The sequence below is a fragment of the Trichechus manatus genome, unplaced genomic scaffold, assembly GCF_000243295.1.
Source record: "Trichechus manatus latirostris isolate Lorelei unplaced genomic scaffold, TriManLat1.0 scaffold00026, whole genome shotgun sequence".
Taxonomy (NCBI): domain Eukaryota; kingdom Metazoa; phylum Chordata; class Mammalia; order Sirenia; family Trichechidae; genus Trichechus; species Trichechus manatus.
This window is the reverse complement of record NW_004443962.1, coordinates 21,750,611-21,772,642: the sequence shown is the minus strand read 5'-3', so window position 1 is coordinate 21,772,642 and position 22,032 is coordinate 21,750,611. Positions and strand designations below refer to the sequence as shown.

Here is a 22,032-nt window from a genome sequence, read left to right as displayed (position 1 = left end):
TATGAACAGAAATCAATGTATTGCTTTGTGATTAAATAGGGATGATAACAACCTTTTGGTGTTGTTTTCATATTGAGTTCATAAACAAAATTCTGCCTGTTTCAAAAATATTTTTTGTGCCTATAAGCAATCCTTCAATGACATAATAGATAATAAAATCTTTAGCTTGGAGATTAGATGTCATAGGTAGTATCAATTTCATTTTCCATGAAAAATTTAAATCTAAAGAAAATTAAAGTCAAATGCCTAAACAGACTGATTATGATGTTAACTTCAAAAAAAAGCCCAGTTAGACAAAGCCCAACTTTGTGCTTAGGACCTTCTTCTTCAAATTAGACAATTAGATCTTTTTGGCAAAAAAAAAAAGGAGGGTGGGGTAGATAAAGGCCAACTAAGAAAATGGAAAAAAAACAAACAAAAAAAAACTCCAGCAATAGAAAACGCGACACTTCATTAACATTTCCAAATTTTCGTCTGAGAGAATCTGTAAGCACAGCTTTAAGTACAAATTAAGACCAGTAAATGTTATGGTGCTGCTGTTTTGTTTTTAATATAACTCTGTGCAAAGTTTTCTAATACATACAACATAATTCTTACCATTTTTGGTTACCAAAAATTGTTTGCCTGTTGGGAGGTACGCCTTCACTTTCAATTCTTCCCCTGAAGCCCTTTGAAAACAGTGAATAGCACCAAAAAGAAAAAACAATTAGAAGGCAAATATGGAACAAAAGATATCACATATAAATCCCAAACTACATAATCCATGCCCGAGAAAGCTGTATTAGTACTGGTTTGGAAAGGATGCCATTAAGTAATTACCTCCAAGCATATACTGGCCCAGGGTATAGAAAAGCACAACTCTTATATTAAAAGTGAAATGTACTAAGAGATACAGACAGACCTAAGAGAATTTGTGTTAAATATTAGAAAAAAGGATAGAATAACATAGATTAAACAACTATTATGTTTATCTTTAAATAGAAAGAAAACGCTGTTCCCCAGTGAGCTGCAGCCCGTTGTAGAATCTCCTACTCTTACTCCTAAAGGAGTGCTCCTCCCAAGGCCAAGAGGAGGCAGAAAAGCTGCTGCGTGACATTACATGACAAGCGGGCTTCAAAGAGCCTACTCCTATCGCCGTATTAAAATCAGAACTGAGGGAGACAAGATGCTTCGAATCACAAAATGGCAATGTTGAGAAAAATGAGGAAAAACATACTTTTACTGAATACTTACAAAGTACAAGACTTACAATGCATTATTTTCATTTGATCCACATAACCTTAGGTAGGTGATAGTAATATCCCAACTTCATAGGTAAGTAAACTAAAGCTTAAAGAAGTCAAATTGCCCAGGGTCACAAAATCAGGAGGAACAAGCAAGATAAAGCCAAAGACTCCAGGGCTCCTGTTCTGGAACACCGCTCCCTTAGAACTAGTTAGAATCCAATTTTTCTAGAGCACACTGGAATCTCTCATGAAGAATTCGTTCAAAGATTTTTCTGTGGGTCATCTATTGGAATTGGTTAGAGCTAGCTAGGGTGACATCTGGTGGCTGCCACAAATAATACAAGCATCGATTTGGAACTCTGCTGCCTTCTTCAGCTTCAGTCATAAGTTCACACCATAGGTTTTTAAGCACCAGATAAAGCCAGGAAGCACTCCAGTATCATCTGGCAGCCTTCTTGGCTTCTCTAGACCATTCCCAAGTCTCAAATTCAACAAGATCTTGGTAAATGCCACAGTACCGAAGGAGGAACATTCCGGAAGGTCCTTTGGGCTTATATATAGGAAGGTATGGCACAGCAAGAACCTGTTTCTAGCACTGATTTAAAATGGATTATTCCTATGGACCCAGAAACCCAGCCAGATATGTGGACATTGGAGTAAGCTATAACTGAGTCCTAAATTACAATAAAATTATTTCAACCTCTACAATTCATAAAACCAAACCAAATTCGTTGATGAGTCAATTCCAACTCATAGTGGCCCTATAGGACACAGCAGAATTGCCCCACAGGGGTTCCAAGAAGTGGCTGGTGGATTCGAACTGCCAGTCTTTTGGTTAGCAGTCGTAGCTCTTAACCACTTTACCACCAGGGCTCCCAATTCATAAAGTGGAACTATAAACTACCAATACCTGCTAAAAGAAAAAAATCATGCCCATACAGACAAACGTCTATAATAATGTCATAAATCAATACCTAAACTAATTAGATAATTAACAGCTATGACAAAGCAATCTGAATAAAGAAAATGTATATTTATCATCTACCACTCATCTGTCAGTTTCCTGCACTGTGGTGGCTTGTGTGTTGCTGTGATGCTGGAAGTTGTGCAATGGTATTTAAAATACTAGCAGGGTCACCCATGGTAGACAGGTTTCAGCAGAGGTTTCAGACTAAGACCAGGAAGAACAATGTGGCGATCTACTTCTCAAAAAACTGGCCAGTCAAAACCTTATGAATAGCAGCGGAATACTGTCTGATATAGTGCTGGAAGATGTCCCTCAGTTCGCAAAGCACTCAAAATACGACTGGGGAAGAGCTGCCTCCTCAAAGTAGAGTCGACCTTAATGCCGTGGATGAAATAAAGCGGAAGAGGACATTGAGCAAGGGATATCACTGCTGATGTCAGATGGATCTAGGCTGAAAGCAGAGAATACCAGAAAGATGTTTACCTGTGTTTTATTGACTATGCAAAGGCATTCAACAGTGTGGATCATAACAAATTACAGATAACATTACAAAGAATGGGAATTTCAGAACACTTAATTGTGCTCATGAGGAACCTGTACACAGACCAAGAGGCAGTCGTTCAAACAGAACAAGGGGATACTGTGTGGTTTAAAGTCAGGAAAGGTGTGTGTCTGGGTTGTATCTTTTACCACAGTTATTTAATCTGTATGCTGAGCAAATAATCCGAGGAGCTGGACTATATGAGGAAGAAAGGGGCATCAGGATTGGAGGAAGACTCATTACCAACCTGGGATATGCAGATGACACAACCTTGCTTGCTGAAAGTTAAGAGGACTTGAAGTGCTTACTGATGAAGATCAAAGGCTACAGCCTTCATATGAATTACATCTCAATGTAAAGAAAACAAAAATCCTCACAACTGGATCAATATGCAACCTCATGATAAACAGAGAAAATACTCAAGTTGTCAAGGATTTCATTTTACTTGGATCCATAATCAACGCCCATGGAAGCAGCAGTGAAGAATTCAAATGATGTCTTGCACTGGGCAAATCTGCTGTTTTTTAAATCTTTTGAAGTGTTAAAAAGCAGAGATGTCACTTTAAGGATTAAGGTGCGCCTGACCCAAGCCATGGTATTTTCAATCACCTCATATGCATGTGAAAGCTGGACTATGAATAAGGAAGACCAAAGAAGAATTGATGTCTTTGAATTTTGGTGTTGGTGAAGAATATTAAATATACCATGAACTGCCAAAAGAAAGAACAAATCTGTCTTGGAAGAAGTACAGCCAGAATGCTCCTTGGAAGCGAGGATGGCCAGACTTCGTCTCATGTACTTTGGACATGTTATCAGGAAGGACCAGTGTGGGGAGGACATCATGCTTGGTAAAGTAGAGGGTCACTGAAAAAAGGAAGACCTCAACGAGATGGACTGACACAGTGTCTATAACAATGGGCTCAAGCATAACAATGATTTTGAGGACGGCACAGGACCAGGCAGTGTTTCGTTCTGTTGTACATAGGGTTGCTATGAGTCAGAACTGATTCAATGGCACATAACAACATATTTATCATGCTGAAGAAAATCTTAAGTTAGTTCTCTTAATAAAATGAATAAGTCAACTTTTATATACCTATTTGACTAAAACTGTAAGTTAATAAATATAAATCCTAGTTATAGATAAAAATTTAGTAAATACATTTTTAACAGACAATTTAGATGGAAGGGAAAAAAAGCCAACCACCTTCTACTAAATCAGAAAGCTTCTATGATATGAACTCAATTTTAAATATGGAACAGAAATACATGTGGAGAAGAAAAAGGACATAGACATAAATGAGCCTGAAATTTGGCTTTTACTTAGTACATAAAAACCAATGCCCTAGACAATAAAGAGCAACTGATAAAAAAGCAGTGACAACTGTCTTGAGTATATGCTAAATATAAAAACTAAAGAAAATAAAATAGACCACAGGTGGAAAAGAGTGCCACCTATGGCTTAAAATAGTTTATTTAAGGTCTTCAAAAATGCTTCCATTAGAATCTCATTAATTCTAGAATTCCTGCCCCAAAATAAAAAACGTCCATTTGAACTACAATAAAAAAGTGTCACTGGGGTGGGGGAAGGAGGGAGTATAGAAGTACTGAAGCACCTATACCCAAAAAGGTGATAATGCCGAACAATTCTAGCCTACTTCAAGAGTTCTGTCAGTATTGGGATCATTCTTCAGCCACTGGCAGGTAGTTTTACCATAAGTACTTGAAAGCAATGAAACCATATTTCTTTTAAAACACTGTTATTATTCAGAATATTTTAAGATATCTGTTACAAGAACTGCTAAATTGTTCAAGCTACTTTTGTAATCAAAAGAAAAGTTAATAAAGAAAATACAAACTTTAAGTCTTTTATATGCAGATTTACAGTTAAGATCTTAATCATGCCCCTTTTAATTTTTGAGCTAATTCCTAAAGAGGGATACTGCTTTTGAACTTCAATAGAAAACGTTTGTATCTTATCCTAGAGAAATAAGAGCCATCACACGAATAGACATATGCACACCCATGTTCACTGCAGCATTGTTCACAATAGCAAAACGATGGAAACAACCTAGATGCCCACCAACAGATGAATGGATAAACAAACTATGGTACATACACACAATGGAGTACTATGCAACGAGAAAGAACAACGATGAATCTGTGAATCATCTCATAACATGGATGAAACTGGAGGACATTATGCTGAGTGAAATAAGTCAATCACAAAGGACAAATATTGTATGAGACCTCTATTGTAAAAACCCATGAAAAAGTTCAAACACAAAAAGAAACAATCTTTGTTGGTTAAGACAGATAGGAGGGGTGGGGGAAATACTAAATAGACAGTAGATAAGTTACAATGCTAACTCTCGTGAAGGGTAAGACAATACACAGTACTGGGGAAGCCAGCACAACTTGTACAAGGAAAGGTCATGGAAGCTCCACAGACATATCCAAACTCCCTGAGGGACCAAATTACTGGGTGGAGGGCTGTGAGGACCATGGTCTCGGGAAACATCTAGCTTAACTGGCATAACATGGTTTATAAAGAAAATGTACTACACTCTACCTTGGTGAGTAGCGTCTGGGGTCTTAAAAGCCTGTGAGCAGCCATGTAAGATACTCCACTGGTCTCACCCCTTCGGGAGCAAGGGAGAATGAAGAAAACAAGATACAAGGGAAAGATCAGTCCAAAGGACTAATGGACCACAACTACCACGGCCTACTTCAGACTGAGTCCAGAACAACTAGATGGTGCCCAGCTACCACCACTGACTGCTCTGACAGGGATCACAATAGAGGGTCCCAGACAGAGCTGAAGAAAAATATAGAACAAAATTCTAACTCACAGAAAAAGACCAGATTTACTGGCCTGACAGAGACTGGAGAAACCCGGAGGGTATGGCTCCCAGACACCCTTTTAGTTCAGTAATGAAGTCACTCCCGAGGTTTACCATTCAGCCAAAGATTAGACAGCCCCATAAAACAAAATGAGATTAACGGGGCACAACAGTTCAGGGACAAGGACTAGAAGGCAGGAGGGGACAGGAAAGCTGGTAATAGGGAACCCAAGGTTGAGAAGGGAGAGTGTTGACATGTCGTGAGGTTGTTAACCATTGTCATAAAACAATATGTGTACTAACTGATTAATGAGAAACTATTTGTTCTGTAAACCTTCATCTAAAGTATAATAAAAGAGAAAACCCCATGAAACAGTTCTACTCTGTCACATGGGGTCACCATGAGTAGTAAAAAAAAAAAAAAGAAAAAAAAAGCTAATATCTTATGTTTTAAAGCACGAGACTCTGCAAAATCCCTCTCCAGTCATCAGTGCCAGTTTGTGTGGGACCTAGAACATTAAAAAAAATGCAATAAATTTGCTAATTTGAATAAATGAACTGATCAAATTTATTAAACTCCTGAACAGTATTTTTTAAAGAACCACCACAAGATCAGGCCTAGATAAAGAAAAAAAAATACCAGTAAAGGAAATACAAGCATTTATCTCAAAAACGTCCATCTTTTCTGCTAACACAGCAAAACAAAATACCTATAATACCCACTTTTTTCTACTCTTATTTTACCTTGAGTATCACTGGGGCCCTGTTTAGCAGAAAAATCTAATAGAAGAGGATCAAGGTGATCATCCTAATTTTCATTTACTAATCTATTTTTCAAATTGCCATAATTTTGAAGCTATAGCTTTTATCTAATTTTCTATTCTTCACTCAAAATTACTTACCATTGCCATGTCGGACAGTGGTGGACTAAGTGATCTCCAGCTGCCACAAACTATTCAGGATTTAGAAAGAATATGAAAAGAGAGAAAAAGAAAAAGTGAACATTATTGAATGCAGGGTGGTAAAATACCAAACTGATCACTCTGTACCACTTTGGTACCGGACATTACTTTAAAATGTAAACTGCACTAAACCTTCTCCACACTATCTGAAAATTTATTTTTTTTTTAATTTACAACATTTTTAACATCCATAAAAATTCAAACAATTTTTGGAAGAAAAAAACATTGACTGCTATTTTTTAAAAAAAGTCAATTTTTATTATTAGGTTAAATAATGCTAACAGCACATCCCCAAAAAAAAAACCCCACTACCATCAAGTCGATTTTGACACATAACTACCCATAGGGTTTCCAAGGCTGTAAATCTCTACAGAAGCAGACCACCACATCTTTCTCCCATAGACCACTGGTGGTTTCGAACCGCCGACCTTTCAGTTAGCAGTCAACTGCTTTAATCACTTTGCCACCAGGCCTCGTTAAGAGCACACAGTATCGTAAAACGAATAAAGGTAGGCTACAGGATTTAAAATGTCAATGAACATTTCAGGGATAAATAAAATGTAGAGAGATTCTTGGTATTGCTTGAAAATTCACTGAACACCTCTGAAAAAAGCTGCTAAGTATCTACGAGCCTATGGTGTAAGGCTAGCTTATTACATCACAGTGCATGGCTCTTCCTCCTCTTTTCTCCCCCCTTAAATTAGTTAATCGCCAATTTTGAAACCTTTCTTCACTCTTAAAGGAATCATTAACAACAGAGAATTGTAGTGCTGAAGAATGGGGAAAAAAGTTAGCTTTTAGAATGACTTTGAAAACATGTAGTTAATTAAGAAATTGAATCATCTAACAAACTTCACTTTCTGAGCAAGTTGATCATTCTACATGTTTTTGTTTTTTGTTTTTTTTTTAAATCCAGTAATAAAAAACAGACTCAGGGAGAAAGAGTTTCACCTTTTGAGACTTTCCAGTCTGGGCAGAAGCTAGCCTTACCGGAGGACAGAAATCCTGCTTATTCTTGAGAGTAGGAAACAGAAGTCTGTTAACCATAATTTTCAACGTCCCAACTCATGCAACGTGCACACAAACTTTCCCCATTACTTGTTTCATAACAGCTCTAACTTAAACCCATTTTATTCTGCGTATGAGTTTATTCCACAGCGAAAAAGTTACAGTATCTTTAATCTTCTAATGCCTCTCTGAAAAAGGTATGTCTATATACAATACTCTAACTTCAGAGAGTAAAATTCTATCAAGAACTCTGAGAATAACCTCTTTTCAGACAATACATTAACAAGACTTACCAGTATTGCAACAGTGATATAATATTTCCAACAGTCACTTTATAAATGTTTATTCTCTTATTTTAATAAATCTTTTTATTATTTAAACTGGTGAGGTAAAAACAAAAACCAAAATAAAACACAAAAACACTCTCTCCCCCAAGTGCTAAGTATTTGGGTTCACTGAAAGCAGACAATACATTTACCTCTGTGGTTACCAGAAACTAATTGATCACCACCAAAAGAGTATTAAACTATTAAAGTGGAGGAGCCCCAGTGGCACAGTTAGCTCAGGCTGCTAACCAAAAGGTTGGCAGTTCGAATCTAGTGGCCGCTGCTTGGAAACCCTATGGGGCAGTTCTACTCTGTCCTATAGGGTTGCTATGAAGCACAGCAAAAAATTAAAAGTGAAAAATTCTTTAAAGCTAATGATATTGCCCAGAAGTCATAAGACTCTAATATTTTATCCCATGGTCCTTCTGGTGGCATCTATTTAAAAAAAAAAAAAAAAAACACTAGAAGGTAAGGAAAAGCTATAGGAGAAATGGAAGCGAACCAGTACTTAACACGTGTATACATCTGTCCTCATTAACAATGACCATGACTACCTGCTTCAAATGTTCAAATGAACTAAAATATAAAACAAACATGGACTCGAATTTCTAAATTATCAATATTGCTTACATAGCTTTTTCTCAGTAATTAAATATTCTCTTGTGAGATTTATCATCAACATAAAATACTGAATAACTCCAACAAGATAAAATTGATATTAACTTCTGGTGAGCAATTTTATTTCTCATGCTACCTTCTATTAATAGTACTCTACTTAATCAAGTCATACACAAATCCAACACTTAAGTATTTTTAGCTAGACAATACAGTATTACATACTGTTTGCCCTCTTTTTAAACACAGTACTTCCATACCCTTGGTTGAAAACTAAACGGTAGCCGGAGGCTAACAGCCAGAAGCCCAGAAACAGAGTAAGAGGAAAGAAATGAACAGATCAACTCAGTATTGTATTTATACAAAGCAAACTGGTGTCTTGCCATTTTCCCCCTCCAGGATCATTCTAGCCTGCCTCAATCGAATAATGGGGCTCTATCCCAATCCAACATGATGTCCTTGGTACCCTGCTGGGCTGGTTTTGTCTTGGATTTTTTAAAAAAGGGAAAAATTCAGAAATGAATTCAGTGTAACAGTTATTCTAAATTAGAAGATAAATGCCAAAACCATAGGATTAATGCCTGCTTTAACAATTAATTCTATCCAATGATCACACACTTGCATCTCTAACTCCAACTATTTATTTACCAATTGGTCATCTCCACACAGAGGAGATAAAGTCAGAGCATACAAGAAAAATAAAATACTTTCATCTCTCCTCTTCATTTCAGATAGTTTCAAGAGTCATGTCTAAATTATAGCTTCGTTTGGCAAGAATTTTAATGATATCCTTAAGATCAAATCCTAGTTTTATTTGGCACTCAATGTATTAAACTCATGAAGGCTAAAGTAATATTATGGATTGAATTGTGTCCTCTCAAAATAGGTATTTTACCCCCATATCTGTGGATGCAACCTAACCTACTGTAATGTAATCACCTTCAATAATACGATCTAGAGTAACATCAATCAGCTGAGATCATAACTGTGTAGGGTGTGGATCTTAAACCTGTAACTCGAATTCTATAACGAGCAGCACAGGCAGAGGCAGGTACGTGCTTACTGGGAAAGGCAGACACCATGTGAAGGACGTCTATGAGCCAAGGAAGGAAAAATGCCCACGGATATAGACAAGGAAGGTATCACCATGCCCAAGACCTGGATTTGAACTTTGAGCCTCCAGAACTGTGAGAAAATAAATGTCTGTTCTTTAAAGCCATCCACTTGTGGTATTTGTGTTACAGCGGCACTAGGTAACTAAGTAGAATGGGTCCTTTAGAGAATGTCTAGCAAAAATCTCTCATTTTATAGATGAGTGTAGTGCAATGAATTACTTAATATGGGCCCTTCTAGCCACAGCCTTTGTAACTCCTGCCAAATGACTGGATGGGACCATGCAAATAAGGTGTATGGAACTCTAACAAGTGGATTGGGCAGTTCTGCCATCCCACTAGGCTTAAAGGGAGATGGCCCGGCGGGGGGGGCGGGGAGTGGGGAGCTGGAAGCTGTACCATGGAAGACAGAGAGAGGCAGCAGAACCAGGACAGGGAAGAAGAGCTGTAACACCAGAGATGGCGAGAGGCAGCAGCAGGGAAGCAGAGGCAGGACCAGAAGACAGGCTGGAGACGGCACGGTGGGATTCCTGGCCCTCAGAGTGAGAAAGTTGAGCACCTTCGGGCACAAGACTTGCTGGCGGAGTGGGGTGCCTCCAGACACTTACTGGAGGAGCTAAAAGAGCTTTGTAACACTTGCCCAAGCAGGGTAGAGGCCAAGCCATGGGCGTGAGGGCCAGATAGAGACCTGCCTGCAGAACAGCTGAGAAGAGGCTGTCCTGATCGAAGAACTGTATCCTGAGTTGTTCCTGATCCTGAATTGTAACCTGTTATTTCCCTAATAAACCCCATAACTGTCAGTATGGTCTGTGAGTTCTGTGTGGCCATTGTAACGAATTACTGAACCCAGCAGAGAAGTAAACAGTGCTGTGGGAGACGGCTAGTGTCAGAACTGGTAAAAAAGGTTGGAGGGTGAAGGCATATCTGACCTCTGCCTCACAGGAATTAGCCTTGGGCTGTTGATCTTGACTCCCCTTCCCCTTTGGAAAGTTAGAGGAGGTCAGCTGCACCATTTTCACAACAAGGAAACGGAGGCCTAGGCCTGGACTGCTGAACTGACTTGTCCAAGTGAAAATAGAAAAAATCAGAGGAATTGGTCTAGAAGGCGAGTCTCCCAGGCTCTTTTACACCATCGTGTGTCTTCACTAAAAATCAAGATAATTTTAGATAAAAAGATTAGTTCAGCACATCATTCTTAGAATTCACCAGGATTTGGGATTCTATAGACTCCATGACAATTGCAAATTGAAAAACCAGTTAATTCTCTGGCTTGAGGTCTTGGAATTTACAGCAGTGGCCAGATCACGTAACATGCCTCACTGCAAAATTTTTCTTTCAAAACAATGAATTAAGTTCTATTGCCAATGAGTGGTGTTTTTAGTAAGAGTTGAAAGTCAAGCTCCAATAAATTCTGTGCCATGTGTTAAGAACAAAAGTAAGTCTGATACAACCGTTAACTGCTTATAATACCAAATTCTAAAAGGACTTTTTTTAGCTGAGTATTCACTTCTTTATGGAGAACAAAATGAAACTAACTAAATAAAAGTGAACTCTACACAACATTATGCTAAAAATTCAATAAAATACAACTGGCCTGTAAGATGGCCGTTCTTTCCAACATTAAGCAGCAGTTTCAATATAACCTGGTTAACTGAAAAAGTAAAAGAATGGTGGAAAAGAATCAGTGTTAAGTATGTTGCACTAAACTATGTAAGCCGAATACTAAGAGAAAAATTAATGTCCAAGCAGTGAGCCAAGTTTCCAAAAGGAAAGCCATGAAAACTCCTATGTGGTGCAAACAGAGCCAGGAGAGCAGACACTACAGAGCCCACTGCACAGGTTAATGTGACACAAACATGAGTGAAGGATAAGCGACCATGGAATATCTGCCATCCCTCCACCACTCTTATTTCTAAATAAAGAGGAAGTAGAGAAATGTGAGAAGTAGCAAATTAAGAGGGAAGTAACATCTCCTCTTCTACAGGAAGTAGTACATTTTATAAAATTCCTAAATATAGCCAATAGAATCCAATTTTATTCAAAGCAAGATTACAGTTCAAAATGTTTTCTTACAAAGCAGAAAAAGCCATTGAGTTTAATGTAATAATTGTTCCTCTAAATATAACAGCCTCCAAATCTCTTCAATTTAATACTTACCTCCTCCGGGGTGATGACACCTGTTTCCTTAAACTTTGATTCCTAAAGAAAGCAAAAAGAGTAACCGTTAAACTTGCATTTTTTATTCATTTAATTAAAAAACATTTGTGGGACAAGAATTTTCCTGACACCTTTTTAGGCAATGAAGCAGATTTAAAAAAAAAAACAAAAAGAATATAACTGTGGTATCTGACCTCAAGAACATACAAGTCTGACGGATGAAACTGACATGAAAATAATTATAATAAACTTTGGTGCTATCACCGAGCAAGTTCTTGGGAAAGCATTCCAAGGTTTATATAAACATGAAGCCTTACAGTAATTCTGTAAGATGACCAACTGTTTTTATTTTACAACACAGTAAAAACGTCTTAAGATGTTCAGACACAGCACAATTGAGTCAATGTCTTATTTAGATCGAGCAATACAAAAACTGAATCTAGAAACCATTTAAGGACTTGTCCATTATTCTCATTTCTACCAAGATGTTGATATAATATTCTCACCTCTAAAGCAAGGATGTTATTGTACCAATTTTTTTCTAAATTTCAAGGTATATATAAAATTTTATGGTAGAGTCTACAAAAACGAAAAGATTCATTGAAGAACATTATTCATTTAACAAACATTTACTGGGTACCAACTATATGCCAGGCATTGTTGAAGGCACTGGAGATATAGCAATAAGTAAAGCAGACCCAAATCATCCTTATCCACATAAGGAGTTTAAGCTCTAGTGGAGGAAGAAAAAACAATAGACAAGGTATGCTAAACCATAATGAATGCCATCAAGACAAATGAAGCATAGAGGAATGGTAGGAGGGATGAAGATGGCTAGGATGGCAAGAGAAGAAAGACTTCACTGATAAGGTGACATGTGAGAAGACACCTTAAGAAAGGAACAAGCCAAGTCTGGGGAAAGAGCATTTTACCAGAGGGAAGAGCACATGCAAAAGCCCTGAGGTAAAAGCCTGTTTTAGTCATCCAGTGCTGCTACCACAAGTGCATGGCTTTAACAAAGAGAAATTTATTTCCTTACAGTAAAGTAGGCTAAAAGTCCAAATTCAGGGTGTCAGCTCCAGTGGAAGGCTTTGTCTCTCTCTCAGCCTTCTCATCAGTGTTCCCCCGGACTAGCAGCTTCTCAGCGCAGGGACCCTTGGTCCAAAGGATGCGCTCTGCTCCCGGCACTGCTTCCTTGGTGGTGTACCCCCCCCCCGTCTCACTGCTCACTTCTGTCTTTTATATCTCAAGAGATTGCCTCAGGACACAATCCAGTCTTGTAGATCCAGTCCTGCCTTACTAACACAACTGCCACCCATCCTCCCTCATTAACATCATAGAGGCAGGATTTACAACATATAGGAAAATCACACAGTACCAGGAATCATGGCCCAGGCAAACTGATATACCCATTTTTGGGGGGACATTAATTCAAACCATGACAAAGCCTGTCTGACAGTAACACAAAAAATGATTCTTAATTTTTACTTGCTAGGAGGCCATTCTTTCTTTCTTAAGTATTTTGTTTTGTCTCTTTGCCTTCTCACCTCTAGTAGAAAACTGTAAGGATTCTGTCTGTAAGCCAGTAGTTTCCACAGGGAGGGAGAAGTAATGGGTCATTAATTCTCTTTTCCTTATTACTAAAAGGAATACATCATACATGCTGATATGCTAACACTTCCTTTTCAGTTCAACCTTCCATCCCTTTAATAAGGGAGGTGTTTTTCTCTTGCTCTTCTCTTCCGGAAACTAAGAAGTATTAACACTTCTACACTATTTATGTTGTATACCTAGGTACAGCCCTGGTGGCTCAGTGGTTAAGAGCTTGGCTGCTAACCTAAAGGCTGGCAGTTCAAATCCACCAGCCGCTCCTTGGAAACCCTATGGGGCAATTCTACTGCCCTATAGGGTCACTATGAGTCAGAATCGACTCCAAGGCAACGGGTTTATACCTAAGTAGACATGCTATTCTGAAAAGGTAAAATAATATACAAAAGCAGCATTGGATTCAAAAGTCAAAATTATTTTCAACTTTAAACAGCTGACTGAATAATCTGAATTAAGATGGCTTTCACATTAAACAAATATAAGCAATGCAAAAGTTGGAATTCTCATTCATAAACTTTCCTAATTTTAACTTGGCCCAATAATCATTTTTAAAGGCAGTCACAGAAATAAGCATACAAAAGAACAGACTGAGCATTTCTCTTTGTCATGGAAAGGAAGGAAAGTAATACTGTCTACTGTTCTTCTTAGGAGCCCTGGTGGTGCATGGCTAAGTGCTCAGCTGCTAACTGAATGGTTGGTGGTTCAAATCCACCAGCAGCTCTGAGGAAGAAAGATGTAGCAGTTTGCTTCCATAAAGCTTACAGCCTTGGAAACCCTAAGGGGCAGTTCTACTCTGTCCTACAGGGTCACTATGAGTCAGAATCGACTCTATGGCAATGGGTTTGGTTTTTTGGTTTTTTATTCTTCTTAGCACACAAGCATAACTTCTTGAATAAGGAAAGTCAACTATTCACAAAGAAATTTCATTTCCACATTAAGATTTATAAAATTTTAATTAAAAACTGAAAATTAAAAAATAAACTAAGCAAGAACTTGTCATGCATTTCTACTGCTTGCTTTTCAGAAAGGAAAAATAACCTGACAACAAAACACTTAGTATTAAAGTTATAAAAGAAAAATTTAAACGCACTTCTAGAAATTTATTTGTGAAAAGAACAAGAAAACTTCTGTAATAATGTGTCACAATTTTTACTGTAAAAGTACTGTACTACTGTATTGCCAAATGTAAAAAATATATATAGCAGGGTGAAGCTACTCCTTAGTATCACTTAAGTTCAAGATTAACAACCAGTTTCGACTATTTTAAAGGCTTGAAAGAGGTAGGTTTTTGCTCCTTAGCTAATAGAACTAAATAAGATAATGCTGCAAATTTCACCTTTTCCCTCTGAAACTTAAAACAAGTTGGGACCTCAGTCACAACTTACCTATTTCGTATTTCTAACTATAAGAGACTTTCCACGAAACTTGAAAGAAAAAAGTGACAAGTCATTTTAGGACCAAACACTGATTTCTTTTAAGACAATCAAAATCCTTGTTTAGAAAGTTTAAACGACTTCTGATGTTACTGTTTTACTTCTTAAACGTACTTAGCAGCAGACCACCTTCCAGCCGGAACGACCCAGACGCACTGAATTCTGACGGAAGAAGACAAGCGCGCACACAGCACACAGCGTCGCTACAAGTTTCCTTCTTAGGGGCCAGAAAGCCCTAAAGAGCAGCTGGGTTAGACCACGAGTGGGGAGTGGGTTCCACCCCACCACCTCCTACAGCTTTGCTGGCCGCAGAGCACGGGGACCCCTCAGGCGCCCGGTCCTCGGTCCCTGCAGACTTAGAGCGTGTGCCTGACAGCCCCTGGCAAGCCCGGCCCGGCTTACCTTGAGGACCGGGGTCAGGTACTCAGCCACTTCCAGTGCCTTTCCCTTCACCGTGTTAATCATATTCTGCATCCTGGGACCGGAGTAGCGGCCGGCCCCGAGACGGGGTGGGAAAAGCAGCCGGGGGAGCCGGGACAGGGACCGAGGCGTCAGGAAATGTCCCCGCTGCCGCCGATCGGCACCCGGCCGCCGCCACCCGAGGGGACTGGACGCGACGGGACAGGCAGGGCGAGGGGGAGGGGCGGCCGGCGCCGCACGAAGACAGGCGCGCTCTTCGCGCCTACGGCAGCGCGCGGGCAAGGCCGAGCTGTCACCCGGCCGCAAAAGAGGCAGCGGGCCCGCGGAGAGCTGGCGGGAAGCGGGCGCACGCGCACCCCTAGCCCTCTCGGGCGCTGTCTTCTCCCCCCGCGCCGTGCTCCACTCGTGCCCCTTCCGGCTTCCCTTTTCTCTCACTCTCTTGCCGTAGCTCCGCCGCCGCTGGGCCTCACGTGACACAGGACTCTCCAAACACGTGACGCGAGAGCGCCTCGCTGGGGCGGGACCAGCGTGCTTCTCCCCGCCCTCCGGAAACGGAACATTGAACGCGCCTGCGCAATGAGCTCCGGCTCCGCTCTTTCCCGATCCGGGCGTTATCAGGCTTTACGTTCCGGAATAGGAGGCTTGGGGACAGAGGCTTTTTCGCCTCTTTCCTTTCCATAGCTTCCCCGCCTGTGGACCCTAAAATCTACTGCTGCTACTGCGGTGCTAGACAGTTACTGTCCCAGGTATACGATGTGCGCTCTTCCGCTACGAGCTCCTCTTGAGGGACCGAGGTAATCGCGCTCCGCTGGCAAAGAACTGTGCGTGCGTGTGAGGGGAGGGCACGCCACCAGAGATTCCCTACTACGCATGTCTGAAGAAGGGCGCGCATGTCTGAAGAGGGGCCTACCTGACCGGCGAGGCGTCCCTGGGTGTCCCATGCGCTTGCGCGCGGTTAGAATGTCAGTGTTGACATGTTAAGCCCATCTCTCACCTGTCCCCACATTGGTGGTATGCACCATCCCTACCGAATCATTGGATTACTTTGGAGAAGTTACTTAACCTGCCTGGCGTTTCGTGCCCTCAGCATATCAAAAAAGGGTAGGTATTAAACCCATTGATACTTAAGATCTATTTCTAACCCTGGTTTAGTGAAAATTAGCGGTATTTGAAAATTTTCATTTTGATCTTTATTGTAACAGAATCTTTCCCAGCCAAGAAAAACCAAACCTGTTGCCTCTGAATCGATTTCGACTCACAGCGACCCTTTAGGACAGAGTAGAAGTGCCCCATAGGGTTTCCAAGGAACGGCTGGTGGGTTTGAACTGCCGACCTTTGGGTTAGCAGCCGCAGCACTTAACCACTGCGCCTGAATTTTTCCCAGCAAGCTTTTTCTTCCTAGAGAAGAGTTGCTACTAAGGAGGAGAATAAACCAAACCAAACTTATTGCCGTCCTGTAGATTCTGACCCCCTAGTGACCCTGTAGGACAGAGTAGAACTGCCCCATAGCGTTTCCAAGACTGTAATCTTTCAAGAAGGAAGCTGCCACATCTTTCTCCGCAGAGCGGCTGTTGATTTAGAACTGCCTACCTTTAACCACTGTGCCATCAGAATCAAACGCAAAATTGTCTTTTAGAGCAAAGTTACTGATAAGAATGAAAACTTAAAAATTATTGGAATAAGGAGCACAAATGCTAGACATTTCAGTAGTCAGTTTCTAAATACTATGATAGAATTGACTGAAAAGGAATAATGAGCCAATTTGAAAGTATTGCCCATTCTGTTGTTAGGTGTTGTCAGGTCGGTTCTGACCCATAGCAACCATGCGTACAACAGAATGAAACACTGCCCAGTTGTGTGCCATGCTCGCAGTCGTTGCTATGTTTGAGCCCATTGTTGCAGGCACTGTGTTAATCCATCCCATCAAGGGTCTTCCTCTTTTTCACTGACCCTCTATTTTACCAAGCATGATGCCCTTCTCCAGGGACTGGCCCCTCCTGATAACATGTCCAAAGTATGTGAGATGAAGTCTCACCATCCTTGCTGCTGAGAAGCATTCTGGCTGTACTTCTTCCAAGACAAATTTGTTCATTCTTCTGGCAGTTTATGGTATAATCAGTATTCTTCTCCAACACCATAATTCAAGGGCATAAATTCTTCTTTGGTCTTCCTTAGTCATTGTCCAGCTTTGCATGCACATGAGGCGATTGAAAACACCATTGCTTGGGTCAGGTGCTCCTTAGTCCTCAGAGTGACATCTTTGCTTTTCAACACTTTAAAGAGGTCTTTTGCCTATTCTGAAAGAGGTGATATTACCTGAGGAACAACTACCGCCCACTCTGAAATGACTTATGCTAAGATCATAGCAACAATTATCAGGAGCTCCTTATGTACATGTGCCATTGCAAGGAGTAATATGTATGGAAGTTTTTCAACATGCAATATCTAAATTAAGGTCATTTTCTGTCCAGGCCATTGCCTAGTTCCCAAATCATAATGCCCTGCTTCAGCAGCTGGATGATCAGAACAGGGAATGAAGTGGACCTGTTCGGAGACTAGATTACAGAGCTGGCCACAGCCTGAGACACTGATGTTTGATGACACTATTAAAGTGAGTTGTGCATAACTTGCCCTTTGCCAGTGCTTCTAGGGCTAACCCAGTAAACCAACTGCTGCTAAGTCATTTCTGACTCATGGTGACCCCATGTGTGTCAGAGTAGAACTGTGCTCCACGAGGTTTTCAATGGCTAATTTTTCAGAAGTAGATAGCCAAGCCTTTCTTCTGAGCTCCCTCTGGGTAGACTAGAACCTCCCACGTTTTGGTTATCAGACCAGCACATTATCCATTTGTATAACCCAGAGACTACTGCTTCTAGGGCAGGGTTTTTCACTTTTGATGCTATTGATACTTTGCATTAAAGAATGCTGCTTAAGTAAAGGAGAATGAAAAACACCAAAGTCACAAGGGAAGTATTAACCCAAGAGACAGGAAGGGCCACATAAAACAGACTGCATCAGCCTGAGACCAGAACTAGATGGTGCCTGGCTACCACCAAAGACCACCCTGACAGGGAACACAACAGAGAGTACCTGATGGAGCAGGAGAAAAGTGGGGTGCAGAACTCAAATTCTGGTAAAAAGACCAGACTTAATGGTCTGAGACTGGAGGAACCCCAGAAAGCATGGCCTCTGGACTCTCTGTCAACCCAGAACTGAAACCATTCCTTAGGCCAACTTTTCAGGCAAAGATTAGAGTGGACTATGGGACATAAAGTGATACTCATGAAGAGTGTATTTCCTAGTTCAAGCAGATACATGAGACTAAATGGACAGCTCCTGTCTGGAGGTAAGATGGGAAGGCAGAGAGGGTCAGGAGCTGGTTGAATGGACATGGAAAATCAAGGGTGGAAAGGAGGAGTGTGTGTCACAGTATAGGGAGAGCAATTAGGGTCACGTAACAATGTATGTATCATTTTTGTATGAGAGACTTAACTTGAATTGTAAACTTTCACTTAAAGTACAACAATAAAAAAAAAAATTTGAATAAATAAAGAATGCTCCTTAGAAGCAAGGATGGTGAGACTTTGTCTCACTTGCTTTGGACATTTTACTAGGAGGTTCCAATCCCTAGAGAAGGTGTGGTACAATGGATCACTTTTGTGTCGACTTTCTAGCCATGGTCGTGTGACTTCCACCCAAGTGATTGGATAGGAATGTGCAGATAGTGTAACTGTAGCCCACCAAGGGGACTGGTCAGTTTTGCCATACTGCTGGGGTTGAAATGAGCCATCACAGAGGCAGAAAGGAGAGGATCCTATCACCGCCAAGGAAGAACAGCCAGGAGCCAGCAAGTCCTTTGGACCCGGGATCCCTGTGCTGAGAAGCTCCTGGACCCAGGAGACAGCTATAGCCCTGAAGACAGTGAGAGGTGGTGTCAGAGAAGTGGCAGCAGGAGACAGCGTGATGGACTTGACGGCGTGGTGGGCTTCCCGGCCCACGGAGAGAGAAAGCCGAGTGCCTTTGGGCAGAGGCCGAGGGCCAGGGAGCGGCATGCCTGTGAGCACAGCTGGGAAGAAGCTGTCCTGATGGAAGAACTGTATCCTGAGCGATCCGAGCCTGAACTGTAACCTGATACTTCCCTAATAAACCCCATAATCGTGAGTATTGTCTGTGAATTCTCTGTGGCCATTGCAATGAACTTTCGAGCCCAGCAGAGAAGTAGAGAGTGCCGTGGGAGAGATGATTGGTGTCAGAATTAGTAAAGATGGTGGAGAGAGGAGGCATGTCTGACCTCTGCCTCACAGGAATCAGCCTTGGGCTGTTGATCTTGATTCTCCTTTCCCCTTGTGAAGCTAGAGGAAGTCAGACAGCACCCTTATGCCATTCTTACAGAAGGACATCATGCTTCATAAAGTGGAAGATCAGCGAAAAAGAGGAAGACCCTCAGTGAGATGGATTGACACAATGATTTTAAGGATGGTACAAGACTGGGCAGCATTTCGTTCTGTTATACAGAAGATCTCCATGGGCTGGAAAGAACTCGACAGCACTTGGCAACAACAACAGTTTTTAGTTGGGGAGCGGCCTGTGCATTGTAGGATGTTTAGCAGCATTCTTGGTCACTATCCACTAGATGCCAGTAGCATTCACCCAATTGTGATAACCGACAGTGTCTCCATAAATAGCCAAATGTCCCCTGGGGACACAGTCACCCCCAGTTGAAAACCACTGTTGTAGCGATTAGTGGCTGGTGTACCCGTGGTGATGCCCTTACTCTTCTTCAGAAGGTAGGAGAGTTTGCTTTCTCATAGTTGCCTTTTTCTTTTTCTCCAGTGCAACCGCAGAGTGGCCGCTGCTCACTTACTCCCTTTGTCAGCACTTCTAATCTGGCCCTGCCTTTTCTGTCTCTAGAGATCCCCCTCCTGTTGATTTTGACTTTTTCTTCTCCTTTCCATAGCTTCTCCTATATTGCTCCACTTTCTGTTCTGATATAGTTATAGCCAGACATGTAAAAAATTCCTTTGCTGTTGTTCTGGAGCCCTGGTGGCATAGTGGTTAAGAGCTCGACTGTGAACCAAAAGGTTGGCAGTTTAAATCCACCAGCTGCTCCTTGGAAACCCTATGGGGCAGTTCTACTCTGTCCTGTAGGGTCGCTATGAGTCGGAATCGACTCAACAGCAGCAGGTTTGGTTTTTTGGCTTATATATGTAGATATATATATAAACACATGTATATACTTGTATTTGCTCAGGAAAGTATTCTTTTCTCTAAGACAGTTAAAAACCAGTGGAATGGAAGACAAGTGCAGTGGCCATCCCATGCTGTGCTCCTTGCCCACAATGTACACATTCCTACTAGGAGCCATATTCATTGCTTTAAGCTCAGGTCGCATCCTACTGGTGAAATTCTCCGCCAATGAAGGTAAGTTAAGAGTTGGAACGTATATGGAACACTTCCATCTCATCACACGTCATCACCCCTGTCTTCAGTGACCTTGCATATAAAATGGGATAATAATATTGAGTATCCTATTTCATATGAGTGATAAAGCATATGAAAATTTGATTCTTTTGGGCCTTTCGTTCCTTAGCAAGAAAAAGTTTGAGGCTGGGGTGAAGTTTGGGTCAGTCAGGTACAGAATCATCATCCCTTAACGCAGGTGAAATCATTACATCTGAATATTGCTTCAGTCAACAGGTGTTTCTGGGCCTATAACAGTATATACAATTACAGCTTATTTTGAAAGAAGGGGAATATTATTTGTTTGGACATTTGGCATTTGTGAGGTAGTATATCAGTGGGCCAGTGGAACAGGACAGATTACCAGCTTTGATAAATGTTTGCTCAGGAAATGTTTTGTTTATTTAAAATGTAATAATTGTATTTAAACAAATTTAGTTTAACTCCACAAAACTAAAATAGAGTACTTCTCAGTATGTATTGAGGACACATAAAATCATTATATCAGTCTGCTGGGGAGACTGTGTATTTCAGTTAACATTTATCTGCCAGGCACTGGGCTGAGTATTACTAGTAGTTTCAAAGAACGTTAAGACAAGGAACTTGCCCTCTAGAACTCACTTTATTAAAGGAGATATACATGTAAACACACCGTGAAAATATAATCTGCAGTAATAAAAATAGACAGAAAACCAAAAACCAAACCCATTGCCATTGAGTTGATTGTGACTCATAGCGACCCTGTAGGACAGAGTAGAACTGCTCTATAGGGTTTCCAAGGTTGTAATCTCTTAAGAAAGCAGACTGCCACATCCTTCTCCTGTGGAGCCACTGGTAGGTTCAAACCGCCAACCTTCCAGTTAGCAGCCACGCAGTTTAACCATTGCACCACCAGAGCTCCTTAGAAATAGGCAGAAGATACCAAAATAGTTTAGAGGAGGAAGTGATATATTCTGTTTGGGAGGAGATGATGTAAGTTCAGAGGGGTCAGGGAACACTTCCCCACTTAGGTGACAGTCGATCCACAAGCAGACAAGGTGGGCAGAGGTATTCAAAACAGAGGCAACAGCTTATAAAAAGGAATAGAGGCATAAAAAAGCAAGGTATGGGACTTCCGGCAAAATGGCGCTCTAGGCAGAACCACCACGCTGTCCCTCCACAGCAAAGATCCGAAAAACTAAGCCAAACAGAAAACAGCAATCCTGAAACCCTAAACGTCAAATGAAGAGATAAAGAACTCAGCCAAGCACCAAATGGAGTGAGAAAACTGATAGAGAACAGAGAGCGAGGAGAGATTCATGCAGAGGTCCCCTACCAGCTAACACAGCGCGGATCCGCCATCTTGGACTCCTAT

At 41.0% G+C, this 22,032-nt stretch overlaps 2 protein-coding genes across 10 annotated transcripts in view; one reads left to right on the top strand and one right to left on the bottom strand.

The window, feature by feature from the left end:
• ATG3 (autophagy related 3) overlaps positions 1-15,690 on the bottom strand; it is a 33,234-nt gene extending 17,544 nt beyond the window's left edge. The window contains exons 1-4 of one of the 3 annotated variants that reach the window (XM_004373686.3): positions 15,201-15,690; positions 11,758-11,799; positions 6,480-6,529; positions 598-668 (exon numbers count right to left, since the gene is read on the bottom strand). In XM_004373686.3, the coding sequence (XP_004373743.1) occupies positions 598-668; positions 6,480-6,529; positions 11,758-11,799; positions 15,201-15,272 (235 nt within the window). In that variant the 5' untranslated portion in view covers positions 15,273-15,690. The remainder of the gene's footprint in view (positions 1-597; positions 669-6,479; positions 6,530-11,757; positions 11,800-15,200) is intronic. The other 2 variants (XM_023728892.1, XM_023728893.1) reach the window with 2 other exon arrangements.
• Positions 15,691-15,793: 103 nt separating this feature from the next.
• Positions 15,794-22,032, top strand: part of SLC35A5 (solute carrier family 35 member A5) — a 48,494-nt gene continuing 42,255 nt past the window's right edge. For 3 of the 7 annotated variants that reach the window (XM_023728889.1, XM_023728886.1, XM_023728890.1), the window contains exon 1: positions 15,794-16,319. In XM_023728889.1, the coding sequence (XP_023584657.1) occupies positions 16,193-16,319 (127 nt within the window). In that variant the 5' untranslated portion in view covers positions 15,794-16,192. Of the gene's footprint in view, positions 16,320-20,490; positions 20,640-22,032 lie in introns of those variants that run through there. The other 4 variants (XM_023728888.1, XM_023728885.1, XM_004373739.2 and 1 more) reach the window with 3 other exon arrangements.